Genomic DNA, 23605 nt, shown 5'->3' on the forward strand with positions numbered 1-23605 from the left:
ACAATAAAAAAACTCAGTTTATGTCAGGATGTTGGGCCATTTGAGTTTGTTTTACATCTTAATACTATTTGTGTTTCTTCTTCCTATTAGTTATGCATCGTTTCTATTTTTACTTCAGTTCATTCTCAGTGATTCTACTTGTGTTTGTGTCTAGTCCTTTTCTTGTGTTCTCTAGTTGTTATATATCTTATGTCTAGTTATTTTGTTGGATTAATTTCCTTGCCCCCCTGTGTCACTTCCTATTTCTTTCTCTCTCCTCAGCCTGCCTTCTGCTCTCTCCCCACACCTGCAACCCGTTAGTTCATCAACCCAGGTCTTTTGTTCAACAACTGTTCTTTTTGTTGGAATTTAAAACCAAACTGTGAGCAATCGGCAAAGACTATCTAGCAGAGAAGAGCTAGAACGATTACTGCAAATAAAAGTGAAGCGTTTATGTATATTTAAAGCTCGTGTTTTGTGCATTTCTCATCGTATACGATTCCATTTGACTTTGTTTAATAATTGGGTATTTCAAGCATTATACTTCATTCTCACAATAGAGTCATGGTGGCTGTTTTGAAGAGCAGCTGTACATGATTTTGTCAAAAAGAAACAACATAAATGCTATAGATACATCATTTATTATTCATATGAAAATACAAAAATTAATATACATACTTTGATAAATATGGTGGAATCAACATACAAACATGTATATATTTATAAAAAAATGTATACTAATAGTGTAAATCAAGCTCTGGAAATCTTCTGCTGAAATAGTTCAATTAGACAATACACATGACCATGTCCTTGTTCCATCATGTTAAAACAAAAATTTTTATTCTTCTGATACTTTTCTACTTTAAAAGCAGCAAAGAAACCACATATACATTATATATCTTGGATATAAACTTTGGTCAACAAAATAACAAGAAAATGCAAAGCTAGGTGACCGGTAAGAAGCTACATAACATAGATATATGTTATAAACTGGCTTTAATAATCACCACGATCATTTTAAACAGAACATTTAATTATTGGTAATAAATGCCATGCAATGAAAGCTAGTGGATAAAAGCAGCACAATAATGAGTCAGATTTTATAAGTAGCACAATGTACCATAGATTTGTCTGCTTCACATCTTAGTAAACACTCAACCCATGGCACTGATTTTAAAGATCACTTCATAAATACAAATACAGAAAGTATACATATAAAAATACTGCCACGTAAAAAAACTAAACTAAATGTCATGCGTTGAAGATTAGGGTCACTTGTCAATTATTTTAAAAATTAACCAAAGCATTCCAGCAAAATTGTACAAATATAATGATGTTTTGTGGCTCCGTGACTCATGTCACCCAGTTTTATTTGTTAAATAAAACTTGATGATCTATGGTGATCCTCTTGTGAAGCCAAGGACAATAATAAAAATCATCAAAACAAAAAAAACAAACAAAGAAATTAGCTTTGTTTGGGTGAATGCTAAGCTTTTTTTTGTTTTGTTTTGTATTATGTGAAGATGTTCCAAGGAATATGACACAGCAATAGCACCTTTGGAGCTACATTGGGAGCCCTTTATTAATACTGTGCACCCAAAACAGAAACCTATCTACCTAATGTGTATGTTACACTCATAATCATATGTAGACATGGGCACTGCACAGTTCAGACCTGAGAATGCCATAGCAATAAAACAAGTTAAAAAGGCAGTTCTTTACCAGTGTTTCTTCCATTTTGTTTTAGAAATTATTTTGAAAAACACTTTTGAAGTCTTGGCTGAGCACCAGAAAATGAAGCTCATCGATGATGGGTTATAGTCTTGATAGGAAGGATGTAAAATACAACTCCAACTGGAACTAGGGTTCAGTCTTTTCAATGGATTATACATTTATTATTATTATTTTTTTTTTAGAAAATATTGTGCTCTCCTCTATAGGCACTGGTAGAGAACATTTTCAATAGATGCTTAATACTTGGGCCTACATAAGAGGTCTGCTGAAATTCACTTTAAGGCAGAGTGGTGAATCACAGTACCTTTCAGAATGACTTGTGTATTTGTTTTCTGATTTTTTTTTTTTTATGAAGTATAGTTTGCATAAAATTGTAGTAATTATAAGCCTGTATGTGTCCACAGATCAACATGAGTGGTCCACCCTAAAAGGTAATAATATTTAGAAGATCCTGCTCAGGTCCCGTCTGTCTCCAATGTTGCATTCATATATCTCAGGCAGAAGTGATGACGAGAAGCACAAATCCACTTCATATAAGTGGGCATATTATATTTTAATTAAGCTGCCAGAATGAAGAGCATTTTATGATGCTCTGTCGGTCACACAAATGGCAAATACCCCAAGACATTCCCATTGACAGTCAGGAACCCTGCCTGCCACTACACCATGAACTGTGTGTATCCTTCTGCCCCGGTGACGATCACATCCATCCAGATCCTCATGGCCTCGGGAGAGGGGGCCACCATGTAGTACACCCTGTCATGAGTCTTAACGCTGAAGGTCAGGGAGGGGTTCGGGCTCTGAAAGAAAATGGTTTAAAATGAGGAGAAACGGCTAAAAAAAAAAGAAGAAATAAAATAAAGAAAAGCTCAGGAACAATGATCAGTTAGATCAATTACTCAAAGCCAAGGGTGCATTCAATAGATAGACATGAATGTAACCACATACCTTGTGTGCACTTTTCAAATGGTCATAATACACCTCTTCAATAGCTTGAAAGTAAATCACACCTTTCAGCTTAGCCTCATGTTTGTCTGTAGGTGAGAAATTACAGAAATATTGCCAAAACACAAATTGAGTCAAGAAAACCTCTGTATAATTTCTTTGATTTAAGACATCCACCAACGTTTGGTTATTAATTTTAATCATTGCAGCTTTAAAGTACCATAAATACATCTGCATAAGCGTGCTCTCTGTAGCTACCTGCATAGTAGGACAAAGTGCGACGGTTGCGGTCAAAGACAAACCAGCGTTTCTTCCATGTTTTGATCTTGCCTCCCATCTTGATCAGGTAGCCTCGGCAAGTCTTTTCCGAGATGGATAAGTGGAAGCAGGTGTCTGTGTTGTGACCCGCTGACTCAATGTGAGCCCGCAGGTCGAAGTCGTCCTTCCTCACCGGCAGGTAGCGAGTCAGCGGCCGGGACTGGAGAGGTTAGGAGAGAACAGCTCAGTAAGGGAATGAGCTGTTTGAAGGGATGATATAATTCACAATAGTTGCACAAATGTATTTCATTTGTGGCCAAACATAAAAGTGCAGAAGAAGGAGAAACTGGGGGAGCCATAGTCAACAGTCTTTATGGCTAAAAAGAAGCTTTGTGTCTGTCTACAATGGCTTTCTATTAGTTAAAATGTAAATCAAATCAAAACAGCATAATCCTTTTATTTGCTGCAACAACGGAGAACTTTGGGAAGTTCTCCGTTGCTGGTTTTTGTGGTTAAAATGCTTTTGATTTGTTCCACAGTGCATCCACTCTTTGAATGGAGCTATTAAATAAATTCTTGGGGAACGATGGAGCCTGGGAAGTCAGAGCTCAGATCTAGGAATGATGAAAAATCTAAATGAAACGTGTTCCAGTTACATGCCATTACCATAGATAGCTGGTGCTGCGTGAGCACGATTTCTACGAGCTGATAGCCAATCTTTGGATTACATGCATTCAAACAGAAAAGGAGTAAAAATACACAAATAAATAAGAGAAAGATACCATTTGACTCTTGAGTAAAGGACTTTTTTTGTGCGTTTTAAAGTCACTGGGCAACCTTTATTCATCTCTAGTTCAAATGATGAAATACTTAGGTCAACCAAAGCTGTGCTGACTTATTCCAGATAAGATAAAAATTATTTAAAATACAATACACTCTGTATATGTCAAACATATACAGAGTGAAAAATGATAAAAATGTCTGTTCAGTAAATGGCAATCCATTTTAGAGTTAACCAGTTTTCTTTTGTTTTTTTGCAGCTTCCATGCCTGGCCAAAGCTAATAGGGTTTACATACAAAATAAGAAACAGTTACATGTGCAGAGAACTGGTGCACATGTAGCACCAGTTCCACATGTGCAAATAATAATTTTTTTTATTACTATGTGTTTGGTGGAAAACCAGAGGATTTAGGATCATATTTATTCCTTTCTTCTTCACCTGTGCCCTTTGTTTCTCTCTCATCTTCACTTCACGATCGATGAGTTTCTGACGTCTGCTTGTCTCCTCCTGTAGTCTTTTTTCCAGGTCCTCTCTCCTTCTCCTCTCCTCTTCCAAGGCCTGCTTGCGCATCTCCATTTCTCGTTCCTTAGGGACCATAACAAAAGAGGACATATAAATATGGATAAACCTCGATATAATAAATCTAAGTAAAATATTTCTGAATATAAGTGAGCAAGTGTGTTGCTTCGTTTAAAGCATTAACGGGAGTGAAAATAAGTGGACATTTTTTATGGCCTGCCTCACCTTGTGCTCCAGGAGGCGGTTCTTCTCAGCCTGTGCCTCTCTCAGCAGGCGCTCCATCTCCTCTAGCCGGGCCATGTTTGAAGTACTGGCGCTGCAACCCACAGACAAATGAGTTGCACATCAGAAACAAAGTGAAACAAACATCATGTCTTGGTTTAAAAGAAAGCCAAACAGGTATTTTTACATGAGTAGCAATTAATATTTCTATAGACAATGATAAAGACTCTGGACTCAACAGCGTTGAGTCTTGAAAATAATTGTGTTTAGTCTTCTAACCCAAAAGCTGCACTCTCTCTCTCTCTCATAATTCAGTTTATTCCCTGTTTATGTTGTGTCTATTCATTTTACAGGTTCACTGGCAGAGAAAACAGGATGCCAAGGAAATTTAGGACAGTTCCATCTTTCTCTCTCTCTCTCTGGCAGAACACAAGGCATAAATTATCCTCAGTCTCTTAGTCTGCAGATGGTCTGCACATGACAGGCATTCTTGACAGACATCAAAGGCATTTCAGTAGGTATTTTATTGTGTGTGGTTTTGTGACTTTAAACCCATTGTTTGTTTTTTCAATTGCGCTGATTCACATTATGTTTGCCCATCTGTTCTTCTGTCAAGCAAAGGCATGGACACTCTTTCCATCCCTTATTAGGTAAATTCCATTGATTTTCTGGAGCTTATGCTAATCCCAACTCGAAAAATCCTTAACGTAACAAAGACTTACTTTTGACCTCCTAAAACTGAGGTGATCCCTCTCAATAAAACAGTGCAGATTGATTTATGGCATTAATACATATGTAATGAACTTCCATGCACATTTACAGTTTCCTTTAATCCGGAGCCAGAGGGAAATGGATACTCCGTGTTGATGTGTGATGATGTCATAACATAGCTGAGAGGAATGGTCCGCATTAGACTTCGGTATACACAAACCAGGGAGATGTGGGGGAGAAAAGCGGTAACAGAAATAACAAAAGAAGACTGAGTGGGAGGGAAGGAAGAGTGTAGAAAAAATAAAAGCATGCAATCCTGTTTCCCGCTCAAGTTTCAACCTTTTTTTTTTTTTTTCCAAAATAGATCAATAAATTTCCAGTTTGAAGTCAAATCTGCCTAAATTATACGCTGGTAAAGAAATTTTAGATACAAAATGGTTTCCTGTAACTAATAAAAATCAACTCCTTACTAAGGTTAAATTTAAGAAAGTCTGTATTTCTTAAAGTAGCAGTAGCTTTTCAAATTATTAATTTTTTATATGGCGTTATTAACTTCAGAAGTTTTTCTTAGCATTTCAGTTTTGTTGCAGCAGCAACACAGAAGCACTTATTTCTTTAGTCAGCCCTGTCTTAACAAAAATCCTACCTTAATCGATGAGAGGGAAATGTACTCATAGTCATCATGTTGAAGTTAGAATCAAAAACAAGAAGACAAAAACCAATTTCCCAAGTCCCAGAGTAAGCGTTTTGTCCAACACAGGTTCATATTCCACAGCATTCCTTATGGTTCAATTTAAACAGGTCCAGTCCACTCTGAGCAGGTAGATCGCAATCCGACAGAAATCAAGCTAAATCCAACTGAAAGATTTCAGTTTTGAATCCATTCTGCTAAATGGATTCAAATCTGCTGAAACACGACTGCAGAAGTCAGAGAAACAAGACACAGGCAAAAAAAAAAAAAGGAACGGATGCAAGTGTTGTAAATCAGAGCAAGAGAGAGAGCAAGCACACATGGTTTCAGGCCAGATGGGGGCTCAAGCCCAAAATCTACCACCACCCCCATTCATTTTGTTCAGGTCGCTTCAACCTGAAGGGGTTGACTGTTATGGCACACATGCAGAGTCTCACAGAGCTTCATGTTTTCCGTAACATGATGCCTAGACCCCTAATCAAGAGTAGCCCTCAACACACACACACAATGCACAGATCCCACTCTCCGAGGAGAGAACAAGAAAGGCGGGAAAACCTTCCAACATGCTTTTTACATTAACACACTTTCCTCGTCTTTCTCACCGATCACCAAATTCAGAGGTTCATATTACAAACACAGTTCCCCTGCTTCTTTAACAGTTTTAAATGTTTGGTCCTCAAATTAGAAATGTATGTCTTTTAACAATAGCTACACCATTTGACATATAACAAAAAATATTGTTTTATACTTTTCTTAAAGAGCAATTAGTTGGATCCTGCACCAGACCTAAGGACTATCAAGTTCAGATGATCACAAAGCTCTTTGGTGTGGACATTTTAATCAAGGGCAGAATTTATTTTTAGTAACAAGGAGGTGCTTAAAATATTAAAATATGCTACTGATAGTGTTAAACGTGGATTAGTTGGTGTCAGATATCTAATCTAATATATTTCAGCAAAGTTGCTTCATTCTATCTTTTTGATTGTGGCTAATTCTGTCTTCCATGGGATGAGCTGAAAGAAGATATGTAAGCTGTTGGAAATTCTGCAGAGAAGAGACACTTAATTATTCTAGCTGCTTTTAGTGCCGTAACTGAGCCGTAAAATTTTCATTGGCAGGTCAGAGCTTTACAAAATCTGTGTTGTTTTATCTCAGTATCCACTGTAATGTATCTGCAAATACAACAATAACACAAGCACGAACCTACCTGGAGACATTGTCAGGCGAACAAGCTGAGATGCTGGTTTCAATGGAGTCACTGCTGTCCACACTCAACGTGTCAAAGGCCTGGTTTTCACGGTACCCGAAGGCATCGAGGTAGACATTAGTCTGGGAAGCCGCTCGGGAGCCAGACTGACCTGAACCCACAGACAAACAGACACACGGAGAAAAGCAAACGTCTTAGCTGCTGCTATTTGTACTTACTTTCCCTTCTTGTGCAAACGGCATACCTGTCTCAGGTGTTTCATCTGGGACAGTTTGGCCAGATGGCTTTAAATTTGGATCACAAAGACCTGCCACGGTGGCACGTTCTCAAGAAGACTTAATCACACTTAAAATTGTAATAAACAAGTAAGAAAAGTAGCCTCTTCAAATATGTCGACAAAAACAGGATACGTTCTGATAGAGGGCCGATGACAGAATGACTCTGCAGAGCCTTTGAAGAGAGACTAACTCAGTCTTTGGGTGAAGGAAGAGGCACACACAAACAAAATCTGATAGCATCAGAGCCGCACAGGAGACCCACCCATCAGATGAGTCAGATCAAGGGACCAAAGGGACTGAGGGACCAGATACACATGCCACTTCCCAGGAAGACAGGCAGAGTTATAGTGCAAACAGACAAAAAAGAACATTTGTTTATCCCATTAACAAAACGGTGCCACAGAACCTACCTGCTGCTTTCGACTTGCGCAGAGCCCATTAGATGTATTTACTTGAATGATTTGAATCGAAGGGAAGTGAACATATTTTCCTAATGAGGTGTAATGGCTTACAGAAATTATTGTGAATGTCAGTGTTAGAAGAGATCAAATAGTGACTGGAAGTTTCTTGTAAATGGAATTTTGAGCTGTTTTTATTAGATTACTAAAGAATCAAGAAGCAGCTCTCCTGCACAGACTTTCATTCAGTATCCTAAATCTCGAATAAACAGGTGAACAAAATGAGAATTCCCAAAACGCCATCCAACACGAACCCCTATGAATAAGTCCTTAACTTGGGGCAATTTTTCTTTGAATTTTCTAAAGGATTACCAGCCACAAGTCGCCAAAATGCCAGGGTAGTTTGTACAAACTTCAATTTCTCTGAAGCAGAATACAATAACTTAATTAACGCTTGTTGTTTCTAGTTATGCTCTTCATGTGTTTGTACCTTTCTGTAGACGACGAGATTCAGTCTCCTTGCTGGACAGAGAGAGGATTCTGGGAAGAATACTGCCACAACTTGAGCTTTGTACCAGAGGCTGGTGGGACTAGAGGAACAAAAACAGTTTCCAACAGTAAGAAACCTCAATATAACTGAATGTGAAATTTTTCCTTCACAATTTATTAAAATACTGTATTGTATAGTTTACATATGAGCACCTTTGTTTGATAGCTGCGCCCAAGTGTTGAGCATGTGAACTGGCTATTCAGAGTGGGAATGTTCTTCTTCCTGGGTAAAGTATCACTCAGATGTGAACCACTTTCCCTTTCAGAGCGCTTTCTCTCTTCCAGCAAACGGAAATGCTAATTAAACAGACAGAAAGGGAAGAATTGCATATTGATAATTCACTATTCATTGTTGAATTTAACTTAAACAGTGAAGTAAAACTGATAAGCTATTGTTTATGTCATGAAGAATTACCCTTTGCAATAATTTGACATAGGCGTTTTACTCTGCTGCCATCTGGTGGCAGGGATTAAAGTACTTATTGTACAACAGTTTTTGCTGTTCAATGTGCGTATCATAAACATTGCGCATAGAATAAGAATATTACAGACAAAAAAATAAAAACAACAATATTAATAAGAATATGCCATTAAATACAGCTGTGGCCAAAAGTTTTGAAACTGATAAATAATTACGGTTTTACATTAAGGTTGTCAATTTGGACCGAATCTAGTGTGTAAGAAAATGTGATCAGATGAAATGCAATTATTTGCTGAGATCAATACAATTAGTTCGTTTTTAATCAGAAAACCCTAATTTGCAGTTTTCTGTGTGAGGTGGTGACCTTCAGAAGATGACCCTGTCAAGACAGGTAAAAAAAGAGGCTATTTCTGAAGTAAGACAGGGGTAGAATAACTTTCTCTAATAAAGATCCCTTCAGACTGTTTGGAAAAGCTTGAGAAGAAAAGTCTAAGGCTACCATGGGTCCTGTGTCATAAAGTGAAGCATCCTTTGATCACTGACGTGTGGGATTGCCTCTCATCAAAGGCGGTGGGCTCAGCCACAATTCTCAAAACTATAAATGTGTGCTTAGTATTAATTTGTTGTCTTTCACTATATAACCCTTCAAAATATATTATGGAACTTCAGCGAAACTAGAGTTTATGAATAAAAAATAGAAGCTTCTTTAAGTCTCAAAAACTTTTGTCACAAGCACATATCAACTAGGCTGCACAGTGGCGCAGTTGGTAGCACTGTTGCCTTGCAGCAAGGAGGTCCTGGGTTCGATTCCCGGCCGGGGTCTTTCTGCATGGAGTTTGCATGTTCTCCCTGTGCATGCGTGGGTTCTCTCCGGGTACTCCGGCTTCCTCCCACAGTCCAAAAACATGACTGTAAGGTCAATTGGTTTCTCTAAATTCTCCCTAGGTGTGAGTGTGTGTGTGCATGGTTGTTTGTCCTGTATGTCTCTGTGTTGCCCTGCGACAGACTGGCGACCTGTCCGGGGTGTACCCCGCCTCCCGCCCGGAACGTAGCTGGAGATAGGCACCAGCAACCCTCCCGACCCCTCTAGGGACAAGGGTGAACAGAAAATGGATGGATGGATGGACATATCAACTATAGGCAACAATACACACATAACCACACACACGTTACCTGCCTGTGTCGCTGATGATGGTTTTTGACAGGAAGAGGAGGTGGGGGAGAGTCGGGAAGAGGGGAGGGGTCTCGATAAGTTACCATGTTCTCTGGCCAGTGCACAGAGGGAGTTTTTGGGAGGGGACGAGCATTGACGTGGGCAGAAGAAGAAGAAGAAGGAGAAGAAGAGGAGGAGGAGGAAGAGCAGTGACAGTCGGCTGATAAAGAAGAGTGACAGAGCTTTAAAAAGAAAAACAAACACTATAAGATACAGAAACTGAGCATGAGAAAAAGACAATGAAGAATAAATGTGGGAAGAGGAGAATACTCTCATCATCTGCTGGTCTACTAAACCACACACTGCAAAAACAGACAACGGTCACATGACTCCACACACCTCATCCTCCGTTGGCTTTGTGGAGTCTTCCTCCGGGGAAAGGTTTACCTCAGACTCGGGGGTCATTTTGACCAGAGAAGGGGCAGAGGCAGGGTTAGGGTCCTGCCCAAGCTGTGAGTAAAGCTCATTGATTTCACTGACAGTGACATAGCCCTGGAGGGTATTATGAGGAGAAATAGAGGAAAGAGAATGGGTGAGGCATAGCGAGAAGTGAGTGAGTCACATTACCAATGCAAACATAGAAATTAGTTGTTAATATGTTGCACAACTTGGCAGCAAAAAAAGTTACTTACACACATGGTAGTTACCATACATATCAGAACAGACAGTCAATATCATTTCAGCATTAATAAAAAGAGATTATTATTCACTGAGATTGTTATGGAGACTGGAGATCAAGTCAAAAGGAAAAGGAGGAAACACGGCAGACTCCAACAAGACAGGAGTACCTTAGCCTTCTTGAGAAATACATTGCAAAGAAAGGACTGACACACATCGGCTAAAGAAGCTGTAGCCTAACAAGCAGAGAAGAAGATCCGAATGACTAAATCAGGGCAGAGTTTATCCACGTCTAGAGCCTTAAGGAGTCACATCCAGTCTGCTCGCTGTCAGTCAACCTACCTCTCTTAGAGAGAAACTCCGGCCACCAGTGAGGTCAGCGTATTTTCTTTCCAGTGTTGAAAGGCTTTCCTTTTCCTAACAGAAAAAAAAAAATAGAAACTTAGACCTTGCACTAAATGTCTCCTGTCTGGAAGGGATCCAAAAATGGGTATCGTCATACTCTTCGCAGCATCACTTCAAGGTTGCTCCTCTCCTTCAGAAAGCTCTCCTTTTCTCTCTGAGCCTGCTCCGTTATCTGCTCTGCTTGCTTCTTCAGAGCTAAGAGTCGCTCCTTAAAGGAGGAACACAAAAACACAAGCCTCGGATCAGTCACATTCAAGCAACTCTTTAGGTTCCATAAAAATGAGAAGTGTCACCTTGCGAGTGACGGTGCTGCGCTGGTAGTCGGCAACCTCTCGGAGAAGTTCTTGTGTATGGGTCTCCTTCTCCTCGTCCTGCCTGCTCTCCTTTTCCAGCTGCTGGAACTCCAGGTCCTCGAAGCGCTTTGTCTCTGCCTCAAGTACCTCACAGTCCTAATGCGCACAATAAGAAAAGACAATGAAGGAGTAAAACCCAGTGAGTCTAGGAATCAAATCACTAAAACCAATAATGTGCCATGTGTTTAAAATTATAGAAAATTAAGCAAGCATTCAGTGTATTTAAGTTAAGTTTTTGTATATATTCTGTCTGACCTTCTTTAGCATTGGAAAAACTATTTGCAAAAAAATGCATATAGTTTTAATAAACTTTTAAAGACGATAACAAAATAGGTGTAAAATATGTCAGACGTATACATTAGGTATTACAGACTGACACACGTGTTGTTCTGAAAGATCGTACTTATGTGATATAAGATCTCAGCAAAAAACTTTAGTGAAACAAAACAAATGCATGCAAAACAGAAAAAGACATATTCGACTTTCATGAACATTTACCAGTCATGCAGACACTGACCCATGGCTACTTGACTTCACATGCAAAACATTAGAAACATTTAGGCACTCATTGATAAACAAAGCAAAAACAAAATCCCTATCAGGCTTGTAATTTTAAACAAGGAATTGCTGTAATTAAAACATAAAAAATTAAAGCTAATATTCTATGCCCAAACTGGTCTTTCACCCTTGCTATTTTAGAACCTTAAAAGATCTAATCAGTTTAATAGCATGTAGCAGTAGCAGAAATAAACAGAGCTATTCAGTAGCAATCGAGAACTTGAATGGAAGACAGCTTGAGTGAGTCCATAGAGAAGCTGGGGTGATTTAGCTGAAGAAGTGCAGATTTCTACATGCATAATAAAGTATGCCAGCATCCCGTGCCTTTTCCAGTCCACCCTGCAAACACTTTCCCACATTCATGTTCTAGTTAATGCCACACTGCTGCATGAACTGATCTGTGTTTAATGCTGCCGTTGCATGCTTTTTATCTTCTTCCATAAAACAAAATAATTGGCTGAAACAACAAGGAAAGAAAGTGCTCTGCAATTTATTCCCAACTCTTGAACATTTTACATTTGTTAAATGTTACAACCAGAAACCTTAATGGGAATGTATGAAATAGATGGAAAATGATAAGCTTTTAAAAATATATATATATATTTTGTATTTTTGATAAAAATATGCAAAAGGTTGGTGTGAATTTGTGTGCTGTTGCAAAAATAACCCTAGTTCAGTAATATTTCATGGGATGCATCTGAGAAGAACAGCCAGGCTATAAATGCTTAATGCAGATCCTCCTGAAGACAGTGGTTGTAATGGATTTTATTTGGGGGTATAAGAGTAAAAGGGATGCATGGATATGTATACCACATTTTTCTAATTTTAAATAATAAAAAATTTATGAATCATTTCTCATTTTCCCTCTACTTCACAATTAAAGTTCATAGTTCCAATGTTGCAAAATATAGAAAAGTTCAAGCTGCAAGAATACTTTTGCATGGCACTGTACAGAGCTGTGGCAGTATGTGCGTGTGTGTGGGGGTGTGCATGTGTGTGTGTACTGACCCTGGCTAGCTGCTCCTGTAGGGGCTCCTTGGTGGCTTCAGGGCAGCTGTCCAGCTGGGAGCGCTGCTCACACACAATCTGAGCCAACCTCTCTACTCTGTCCCTTTCTGCCTGCAGCAACTCACACGCCTGGTACACGCATGTTTCCATATGTGTACATGTACGCACATTCCCACGCAACAACACGGACACCATGTACACATTTGTGCATGTGTACATATATATATATATATATAAAAAGAAACAAAGACAAGAACACATACACACGCAGGACAGAGAGAGGATGGCTGAGTTAGTGGGTACTTGCAGGAGGCCAGTTAGTTATCATGGTTTTAAAGTCAGTAACACTAGCCTATATGAAGGGCGGGGGGCAGAGGGCACGGAGGAGAAAAAAAAAAACTCTGGCAGAGTAATGGAGCGCTGGTTACAGGGAACGGGGAGGTGGTATGTGGGAGTAGGATAAACGTTGCAACAGATTGGTGTCCTGCCTTTTGTCAAGTTTGTTTGCATGACAATGATCGAAGGAATGGGTGGGAATGGAAACAAGGACATAAGGGATGGTTGAGCAGAGGATTAACTGGCACATTGGGGCTCCTTTCTTTGTATACAAGACACAAAACAGCCACCCAAATATGTACAAGCACTCAACTTTATTTCTGACCTGCAGTTTTCCAAACAGTTTCTGATTGATTCCTCTGTCTTTCTCTTTCTCGTTCGTTTTCCTGACTGCAGCTGTGTAAACATTTTACTCAGGTGGAAGGAATGAACACAACAAACCCTAATTTTGCTTTATACTCATGTTTAAATATAAAATCTCAAATATAAATTCCATCTGTTCATCTAGCAATTTCCACATTTTCCCCATCAGTGCAACCATATGGGAGTCTAAGAAAAAAAGTGACACCCTTGTGTATATTTGTAGATTTCCTGCAGTAGTGTGTGAGACAGAATAGCTCTGGTGATGCATCCTGGGTAGTATTAGCAGATATATATTTGGAGCAGAGAAAGCATGAGAAGGATTAACACCTTCCGGTTACTCACATGACCCTGAACGTATGAGTCTCTGCGCTGCCTATATATTTGTAAGATTATATTCCATGGTTAAAATTCTGTCAACTGTTAAAAGGCTGAAAACTTCTCCAGAACTTACACTAAGGTAACAAGATTTGCATCTGCATCACTATCACTTACCAGAATATAAAATCATATTTCAAGACGGTTATATGGTTTCAAAGTGAAGACTTGTACCTTTTCTTTTTCCTGTTGGGACTTTGTCTCCAGGTCTTCCATCTTGCTGTGAAGTTCATCTAAAGCTTCTTTCTCCCGCTGCAGAGCATCTACTTCCGACTCTTGCTCCGCTTCGACCAGCGCTCGCTCGACTTCCACCTTTAGGAAATAAATCGGACTAGTTCCGGAGTTTCATATTGAAGACATGTTCTGGCTACTCTTTCTTGGATAAAACATTTTAACACGACAAAATGACAAAGAAATAGAAAGAACAAGGTTTTATGTCTTTTGAAAAGAATGCAAACAAATCTAATTGCCAGATTTAGCTGTCAGCTACCTCTCGGGCAGATTCCTCCATTTGGTTGTCCAGGTCCTTGATTTTTTGTTCCAGCTCCTCAATGTTGTTCAACACCTGAATTCTCTCCTCCTCTGCATGCCTCACTTCCTCCTCTGAAGGCATTGAGTCTTGCCCTAGGCAGGAAGCTGAATCCTCTGCAGACTGGTAAAAACATAACTAATTGAACTCATTTAAACACAAAACTTCAATGTTAAACTTTAAAAATGGAACAGAATTTATATTGCCACTACATAAGCAAGTGGAACAAAATTAGTTGCAGTCCATATCAATGCAAATAAGTAAAATAGAAAAATAAACTACATTCATGTACAATGCAAAATCAAAGAAACACGCAATAGAAAGAGAAAATCTGAAATAAAATTTTAAAAACTCACACAATAATTTTTTTGTAATTTTAATAATAGACATTGCTTACAATAGAATATTGCAAAATATAGATATGTTCCTGTTTTCTTTTTGTTTTTCAAATGAATTAATTCTATACATACAAACCCACTGACACAGGCAGCAGCTGTCAATTTAAAATGGTAACACTTGACTTGCGCTAATCTAATAAATGAGCTGTAAATATCCCCCATCTGTGGACACAAATGGTATCAACCCTTTTCCAAGTATTTCAACAAGCAACCTTGTTACTTTCATGCTTCCCACAGAGACAGTGGAAAGCATAAACACTTCATAAATAATAATCTAGGTGAATAAAGCTGATCCACGCACAATGCACCCCATAAACACATGATTTTACCACAACAGAAGGATTGATGTCAGGATTTATAGTGAATGTATTTTGCTGTTTCACTCAGATTTTTGTCAAGGAATAGGATAATAATGAATTATATTGAAGAAATTCAGGATTTGAAAGGTAAACAACATACAAATATTGGCACAAAATGATCTCAAAATCACCCAAACAACTGACAGTTTGAATAAAATATTTAATCGATACCTCATTTGTCCTCAGAGATCTTGATGAGGGTGATGGAGCAAAGCTTCGTAGGCTGACTGCCGGTGATTCGGCCCTGTAGTCTCTGTGTCCGCTGCTGCACCTCCGCCGCATCTGCAGGTCGTCGTCAAAGTAACCGTTCTCTGATCCCGGGGAGGTCATGTGACCGCTCCCTGGAATCCCGTTAACAGCTGAAGAGTCTGAAAACACAGACGGCGTGTCGTCATCATCATCGTTCACTTGGAGCTTCTCTAGCTCCTGGTTGATCTTCTGGAGATCCGCAACCGCCGACGTGGAATTCGGTGCCGGCCCCCCTCCGTCCCTTTCGGCACGCCCGAGTTCCGAGCAAAGAGACAAGATGGTTTCTAGACGCTGTCGCTCCTGAAACAACCACACAAATACACACGTCGGTTAAATGAGACACAGGATGTGCAAATTAGATCCTTCTATTATTCATGAAAAGGATAATCATGTTGTTTCCAAAATAAAAGATGCAGAACATACAAGAAACTGTTTTACATAACCTTTACATATAAATTACATGATGATTATGGCTACAATTCTTAAGTTCCACTTTGATAACAAGGATTACCTGGGGAAGCATTCCAGAAATTATGGCTCCAGTTCCAGTCTGATTATTATTTTGTATTTTGAACTCAGTACGGTTCTTTTCATCTATTTTTAACAACATATAGCTAAATAAAACATATTTAAAATAAAAGAAGAGAATCTTCTCTCAGTTAGTATGCTCACAGCAAGAGTTCCCCTCCTACTGTTGTTATTGCCAGCGCAGCTATAAGTGTCGACCTACGGAAGCTGTGAAGAGTCAAAACGACCCCCTCGCTCTATAATCCCTAGACAGAGAAGCCCATGAGCCCCAATGCAGGTCTGCATAGGTAATATTACAAGTAAACAGAGGAGGGAGAAAGAATTAAGACTTGGTGTGTATGCGAGTAACAGCGAGAGACCAAGTGATTTAATGAGGAGGTGGACAGCTGTCAGATCCGATCGGAAGCGTGCGGGGAAACAAGACATCGCCCAAAACACAGGAATGTCTGTAATGCCACAGAGGAAACAAAACACGTTCAAGGATAATATCATCTAGAAATAATTTGTGAGGATGGGGAAGTGCAAGTGTTGAGATATTCAACTTCAAGTAGAAGTCAACAGGCTTTAGGAGAAACATTCTCATTGGATGAAAACAGCACTAAACATATTTTGTAGAGATTGCAATTCTTTTCAGAACAACTATTAACAAATTATTAACCTTTGAGTGTAGCTTGTTTTTCTATTGTATATCAATAGAACCACACTGAGCCATTTCTAATGTTTAATGTGACAGCACAACCTGAGATAAAGAGTATACACCAGTTTGTCACACTGATTGATTCAAAAGATAGACACTATAAAATGATGTTGATCTGAGATCAATGTAACCTTGATATCATGTAAAGTGGAAAAGATTTGGAAATAAATTTTATTGATTTATGCTTACTCGGTCCAAAAAGCAAGTAGTAGTAACACCCCTGGCTAAAGCTCATGTAAATATACAAATAATGCTTGGAAGTTAGAACTACTTAAGAGTTCAATAACATGAAGTGAACACTTAATTTATTGTAGAGTATCAAGAGCTCCACATTTCTAGTTGCAGTTTATAAAAATAACCACTAGATGGCAGGAAAAGTTAAGATGATTACAGATGATTTTCAATGTTGAGCCTTAGGAAGAACTAAAATCCTGTTAATGGCTCTTCCCAGTTCCCACATGCATCAATTAATAGAAACTTATGAATCTGTAATCGTATTTCGGGTTTTTTTATGTCCACAATCTTTTGATTTAATACCAACAAATACTGGTCATGCTGGTAAAGTGATTACATCAGTGAGTAACCAAAGAGTAAGTTGTTGCCATTTTAATTTGAAGGCAGCTCTCTTAGAATATGAGCTCTGTCTCTTTCCAAAAAAGAAGTGAAGTGTTTAATAATTCTAAAATCTATTTATTTCATCTAAGTTAGTGAAATATGACATCGTATGAGAGATGTATATAGACAGAGAAGCAATAACTCTATGATCACACTTATTATTATGTGCTATGCATTTGTGTGCTTATCCACCTGCTACTCTAAGTCTGTAATCTTGGTTTCCCTGACCCACATCTAAATGTTGGGCTCTGTGGCTACTCAGTGGTTGAAACCGCTCTGGGCGGACCTCCAGATGACTGACATAAACAACCATCAACATTTACACACATACACACACAATTCAAGCATAAGGTTAAGAATAGTCCTGTTAGTGCAGGCTAACTGCCATAAGCATCTGTTGAGTGGTAAACCTCACTATGTGTGTGTGTGTGCGCGTTAAGCTCCCTGGGAGAGTATGTTTGAGAGGCCAAAGACAATGCTATTCTGGAGGCAAGCATTCCTATGCTAACTTGATTTCTGAAGACCATTTGTGAGCATGTGCATTCCACGCTTCCACTGTCAGTGATGACTTTTAACACAACCGTCCTTTTTTCTTCAGAGCCGTCATTTTAGGAGCACAGAACCCATCAGTGAGCATGGCTGATTTACAGAAATTATCCTCTTGAAACTCTTGTCAAAGACTCACAGGACCACAGTGGTCGAGTTGATCTTCCGAAATCAGTTCTCATTGTCAGTTGCTTGAGGAAAATTTTGTTCTCAGCCTCATGTTGTCCCCCCCTTCTTGTCACGACGCCCTTGGTGACCTTTTCGCTGTATGTGAAACTGCTGTGTGACTGGTCTGAATTTCATGGGTGTTTATATGTGAAAAACAGAGCTACTCAACTTTCATGAACCAGTCTTCTGACTATCTATCAAGGTAGGAAAGCTCTTTAAGTTGCACTGATAGACAGAATTCTGCTTTTTCAGTCAGAGAGCAGAATAGGCAGTCTTGAGGAGCAATTGTTTAAGTCTGCAAGGAAGTACATACTGAAATACTAAACTCCACCTGCTCAGTTCTGATCCAAAGCAATGGAAGAGTTTCTCACCAAGGCCTTCCGTTCTGTTTTTTCCCGATAACATGGAAAATAGAATTTGATTTTCCAACTTGTCAATCATTGTTCTCATCCTCCAAACTTTTGAACTCATAATAGTTGTTCTTCTCTGCTATAAACGCTGTGTTTACAATTCTGTGGTAAACCACACATATGAGAAAACACCATGATGTCCACTGCAACGAAGGTGTTTCAGAGGAGCTTGGTTCGATGTGTCTTGTGGACCGTGAAGGGTTTGTGCAAAAACAAACATCGCAAAACCACGAGACCACACTTCAACAGTTCAAACATGCTGGACCCTTCAGTAACAGAGTCCACAACGAAGAGTGTTATTATGGTCACCAACTGCTTTTGGGGTTTTTTTTAGCTGCATCTCAAACATATACTGGTAATTAGACAACAGCAACAAAAATAAACATCTTATCACTTACAGTAAATATAGACAACCTAACAGACGAACACTTTGCAACTTACCAGTCTCTCCACCTCCTGCTCACGAAGTCGCTCCTCTTTCTGTCTATGGTGATAATCCGTCAATTCTTCCTTCCCACTAAGAGAGCTAATACTTCCCCTTCTTTCCCTAAAACCCCCAGGTGGAGCCACTCCTGCCTTTCCAAACGACTGTCTCCTCTCACCAAAGCCCGTCCCATGATCCGTCCCCGCCTTCCCAAATGAAGCCCTTGTTTCCCCAAGTCCCATCTCCAGGCTTCCAACTTGTCCATCTTCCCCCAAGGACCTCTCAATAACTCCACACAGTCCTTGGGTGCAGTTAAATTCTTCTTCAGGATGGCTGGATTTTGTGGAGCTGATTGAGCCCATTGAGCTGGTGGAGGTTAGGCTGAGTTTTTTGGCAACTCTTGGAGAAGAAGAGCCCCCTGCTTTGGATGGGATTGTCACATCTGGTGGGGCAGTAGTGGAATAAGTGGAGGAGGACGAGTTTTTAGGGGAGGAAAGAGAAATAGACACAACGCCTTCACCCTGAGTATTGGTCTGGATGTGATTCTTGCTAGATACTTGCTGGAATGAGTTAGTGGAGCTGTGGCTGTATTCAGGGTTGGCATTTGGATTGTGGCTGAAAGACTCCTTGCCTATTTTGTAACTCCCATTCATATTGGCCTGTCTCTGTGGGAGCGTCGATAAGTGCAGCATTCCACTGCTTTCACCTCGAGGAGAAGGGGAAGGACAAAGACGTGGCAGTGATCGGCTATGTCCTCCAGTCATAAGGCCGCTGAGTGACCCGGCTGAATATTTCCTGGTTCGAATGGTGGGTGATGGATCTTGGTTCCCATAGGTACGCCGACCCAATCGCGGGCTTGAAGGCATGCTGGCAGCACCTCCCGCTGACGGAGCGCGGGATGTAGAAGAGGGAGGAACAGAGAGGTGAACGTTATCGCTACTGGCAACAGAAGTGGAAGAACCTCCGCCGTTCCATGTGGTCAATAAAGGGGAGGAGCCTGGATTGTTCAGTCGTCGACTGTCTGAAATGCCACGGTTGTCCTGACTGCGGCTGACAGAACCACGAGAGGAGGTCAAAGGGTCGGACCGCCGTCCAGGGGGAAGATGGGAACCAGATTTCAAAGAGACGGGTGGACGATCAGAGCTGTAGAAACGCCTTGCCTGTTCCTGATAGGTGCCCTGATAGGCTGATGAAGACATGGCAGGACTGGAAGTGGGTGTGGTGGGAGGAGACTGAAAAAAAGGGAAAAAAAATAAGACCCTCATAAACTTGTAAAAAAATGACAAGGTACAAGAATTTCTTCTGTTTTCAGTGACACAAGTAAAACATCCGGGATAATATCCAAACCCCTAAGAGCAATCATTGTTTTCACTACTAGTGAGAAAATGATGGGGTTTTTTTTAGGATAAAGCGGATATCAAGGATAACCAAACAAACTTCCTAAAGTCTATGAAAGCATTCTGTACAAGGATAATAAACCATGTGTTGGACTTGAAGCAGTGCTGACCTGTGTGACACTAAAATAGGAGGGGTTAGCATTCCCATTGGCTCTCAGGCTGTTTTCCAGGGCTATTTTCTTGCGTTGCAGGGTGTCCATCAAATCCCGGAGCTCAGAGGCTGATCGCATCCCTCTAGCGCTACCACTGCCTCCGACTGCATGACTGTAGTCACTGCTGAACTTTAGATAATCTGCAAGAAAAGATATGAATTAACAGGTGAACAGACAAGTTCATAGGAAACAGACTAAATTAGATAGAGATGAGGAAAAACGACCAGGCAAATTGGAACAATGTGCAAATATTTGGTACGTTATGGAACTAAGAAAATAAAAAAATAAAAGAGAAGTTGTAATTGTAATCCTTTTTGTAAAAGAATTTGAGGCTAAATAAGGACAAAAGTGCTGAATGAGAAAAAGAAAGAAGAAAAACCAAAGGAGAAAGCTTGTATGTCTACTTGAATTCACAGGTAGTCAAAAGTTAAGACTTTTATCAGAGCCCATTAAGTCAAAATAATCCACAAATGGAAGGGAGAATCTAAGTATAGGATTTGACTCGCACACACATTTGGATTTAGTGTGGAAGTGCACACACACAAGAATTGTCTATTAGATCCAAAATAAACAGTTTAACTTGAGTGGAGTTGCTTGGAATGGGATTTTGGTTAATGAAAAGGCCCACAAACTATTGTAGAGTGCCCTAAAAAGATCCCCTCCTCACCACCAGCACCCTTTCCAAAGGCTTTTTATTTTAAGGACTTGCAGCAGAGTCTTTGAAGGTCTTTCCCCAAACCTCAACTGAGTCTGTTCTACTTCCTTCTTTCTCAACGTAACTCTATGCCAAAAAAGTCTTTTTTTTGCAGGATCATCAGAGGTATGTTTGACTTATAGTCCTAGTTTGATGCACAGTAAAAACTGCCCAAAACTAGACTTAAATATCCAGCCATCGACTGTGCAGGTGAAAACATATTAGGTGAGGTAGCAAAACCTGCCCATCTTTTTTAAAGCTTCTGTGGTTTTATGTGGAAAAGAAGCTATTACGATCTTAAGCTTAGACCACCCAGTGTTTTAATGCCACATTTACTCAAAAACACACACGCACACATGCTGGCAGAAACATTTTCCTTCAACCCAGAACTGTGGATCTGCTAGAGCAAAATAAAAAGTGTTTCTCTATCCAGGAAAGATGATTGTTGTAAGCCTGGTTGAAGAACTTCAAAGCAGAAGCTAAAATATCTAAAAGGTCAAAAGGACAAAAAATAGCAACATAAAATGTGTCCGTGTGGGAAACCGTTAAAACTTGACATGGTGTTGAGAAATGGGGCAGAAAATGAAAGACATCATGAGATGTCATAAGACCTAGAACCTCACACACACATGCAGTTTGTGTCCATACATGGGCAGATTTAAAACAGAGCTGTGGCGGTGGTGTGCAACAACCCGCTTTTATCTTAATAACTCTCCACTTGATGTGCCCCAGCTATTCTTGCTTTGTGTAGGAGTCTTCCCCTTAGAGTTCACATGTCAGAATAAGACTCTTAACACACTGGATGCTGCAGGCAGTAGTCATAGCTCAAAGCAAAAACAGCTTTGTCGGTGTGTGTGTAAAGCTTGTGCCTCAGGTTAAAAAGATAAGGGATTCCACTGACGATGGCTCACACACCTTGTGCCAATCAATCTCTGAGGAGACACTAAAATCCAGCTGTCTCACCAAGGCAACCGAGTTACCAGATGAGAAAAACATTCCAATGCTTTGGAAAGGTAAAATTTTTGCTTAGATTTAAATGCACTCGAGTATTCAGTTAATGATTGCATATGTGTATGTTCTAAACAAGAAATGCAGGGATGATGGAAGCGTTTAAAATGGACCAAATGGTTTAAGAGAGAGTGAAGGTTCAAAAGAAAGAGAGGAAACAGAAATACAAGCAGGGGCTCAACAGCAGTTTTGGTTCAGGGAAAGGTTTTACAACTTTCATCGCCAATCTTCTGTGTTAGTACCTGTGTTGTAGGCTAAAGCTGACACTGGGCTCTTTTGTGGAAGCATGCTCTTCATTCTGCTGGCCTCTGCAGGATGGTTGAATCGGAAGTAGTAGGACTTACCCAGACACAGGGAATATCCTATAAGAAAAACATAACAAAATAAATGCCTAGAATGCCATGAAAAAATGGATTCTTTAACTTTTTCACTTTTTTTTTTACATTTAAACTTGGAACTTTATTGGAATTTCGCATGAAAGACCAACGTAAAGTGGTCCAAACCTGCAAAGTAGAAAACAAATGATTTTTAACACAGTCGAAAAATATCTGAGGTTTTTGTATTCAAGATTCCTGGACTGGCCTGTATTTAGCCAATAATTCTGACCAGCGTCCTTGTCACCAAACAGTGTAATACTGCCACTTCTATGTTTCACAGTAAGGTGAACAGTGTTCACTTTCGATGGCTTGCAACAAACTGCAAATGGGAATTCTTATGCCGTTCTTTTAACAATGTCGGTTTTCTTCCTACCGATCTCTCAAAATCGGTAGGAATGTTTTTGCTTGAGCTAAGCTTTGGATCTCAGAAGCTATTCAATAGTTACTATAGGCCTCTTAGCTGTTTCTCTGATTAATGCTCTCCTTGCTCTGACCTGTCAGTTTTGGTAAACCTACCATGTCTCAGTAGGTGACAAAGCTTTTTTGAAAGCCACAAATCTTTTTCCTTACACTTTGTAATTATGTGGTACTGTTTGTTAGTCTTTAAACCATAAGCCAATGAGTCACAGAAGCTGAGTTGTAGCTGTTTTGAGTTTTCAAGTAAGAACAATAAACTGGAGGAAGGAAGGTATAGGGATGCATTCATCAGATTCTCTGCAGGATCTACTGGAGGAGAGCTTATAGTGAGTAAAAGCAAACTAATTAGCTATAAAGAGTAAAGTACATAATCAGATAAATAGACAAAACAAAATCTTTTCAGGAAATAAATCTGTATACTGTAATGAGTTCAGAGGCACAAGTTGGCTTCAAATTCAAATAAGCTTGGAATATTTATTCACAGCCAGACTCTCTCCTGCTCATGCTCGCACACAGCTAGCCATCCCAGTCCCACAGTGTTTGCTCTGGCCATCAATTAGGCGGAGAGGGCCAGGTATTAAACAAGATGTCAGGGTCGCAACCTCTGTAATACACAGCCAGCCACAGCTGTCCAAATACATCGCATGGCCGCAGAAAAACAGCAGGGCTGACACTTAAAGAGACTTAAGCGTTATTCAACACAAAAAGAACCAA

The 23605-nt window shown here is 39.8% G+C and overlaps 1 protein-coding gene across 6 annotated transcripts in view; it reads right to left on the reverse strand.

Moving 5' to 3' along the window:
- Window positions 1-601: 601 nt before the first annotated feature.
- Window positions 602-23605, reverse strand: part of phldb2b (pleckstrin homology-like domain, family B, member 2b) — a 36975-nt gene continuing 13971 nt past the window's right edge. For 2 of the 6 annotated variants that reach the window (XM_028004855.1, XM_028004859.1), the window contains 20 exons: window positions 22340-22459; window positions 20354-20535; window positions 18864-20078; window positions 15381-15758; window positions 14414-14575; window positions 14098-14235; window positions 12850-12978; window positions 11224-11379; window positions 11028-11138; window positions 10868-10942; window positions 10247-10399; window positions 9868-10089; window positions 8427-8570; window positions 8215-8314; window positions 7049-7199; window positions 4443-4533; window positions 4137-4283; window positions 2917-3136; window positions 2662-2747; window positions 602-2513 (listed from right to left, as the gene is read on the reverse strand). In XM_028004855.1, coding sequence (XP_027860656.1) covers window positions 2373-2513; window positions 2662-2747; window positions 2917-3136; window positions 4137-4283; window positions 4443-4533; window positions 7049-7199; window positions 8215-8314; window positions 8427-8570; window positions 9868-10089; window positions 10247-10399; window positions 10868-10942; window positions 11028-11138; window positions 11224-11379; window positions 12850-12978; window positions 14098-14235; window positions 14414-14575; window positions 15381-15758; window positions 18864-20078; window positions 20354-20535; window positions 22340-22459 — 4121 coding nt within the window. In that variant the 3' untranslated portion in view covers window positions 602-2372. Of the gene's footprint in view, window positions 2514-2661; window positions 2748-2916; window positions 3137-4136; window positions 4284-4442; window positions 4534-7048; window positions 7200-8214; window positions 8315-8426; window positions 8571-9867; window positions 10090-10246; window positions 10400-10867; window positions 10943-11027; window positions 11139-11223; window positions 11380-12849; window positions 12979-14097; window positions 14236-14413; window positions 14576-15380; window positions 15759-18863; window positions 20079-20353; window positions 20536-22339; window positions 22460-22540; window positions 22601-23605 lie in introns of all 6 variants that reach the window. The other 4 variants (XM_028004860.1, XM_028004856.1, XM_028004857.1 and 1 more) reach the window with 4 other exon arrangements.

The sequence above is a fragment of the Xiphophorus couchianus genome, chromosome 21 (genome assembly GCF_001444195.1).
Source record: "Xiphophorus couchianus chromosome 21, X_couchianus-1.0, whole genome shotgun sequence".
Taxonomy (NCBI): Eukaryota; Metazoa; Chordata; class Actinopteri; order Cyprinodontiformes; family Poeciliidae; genus Xiphophorus; species Xiphophorus couchianus.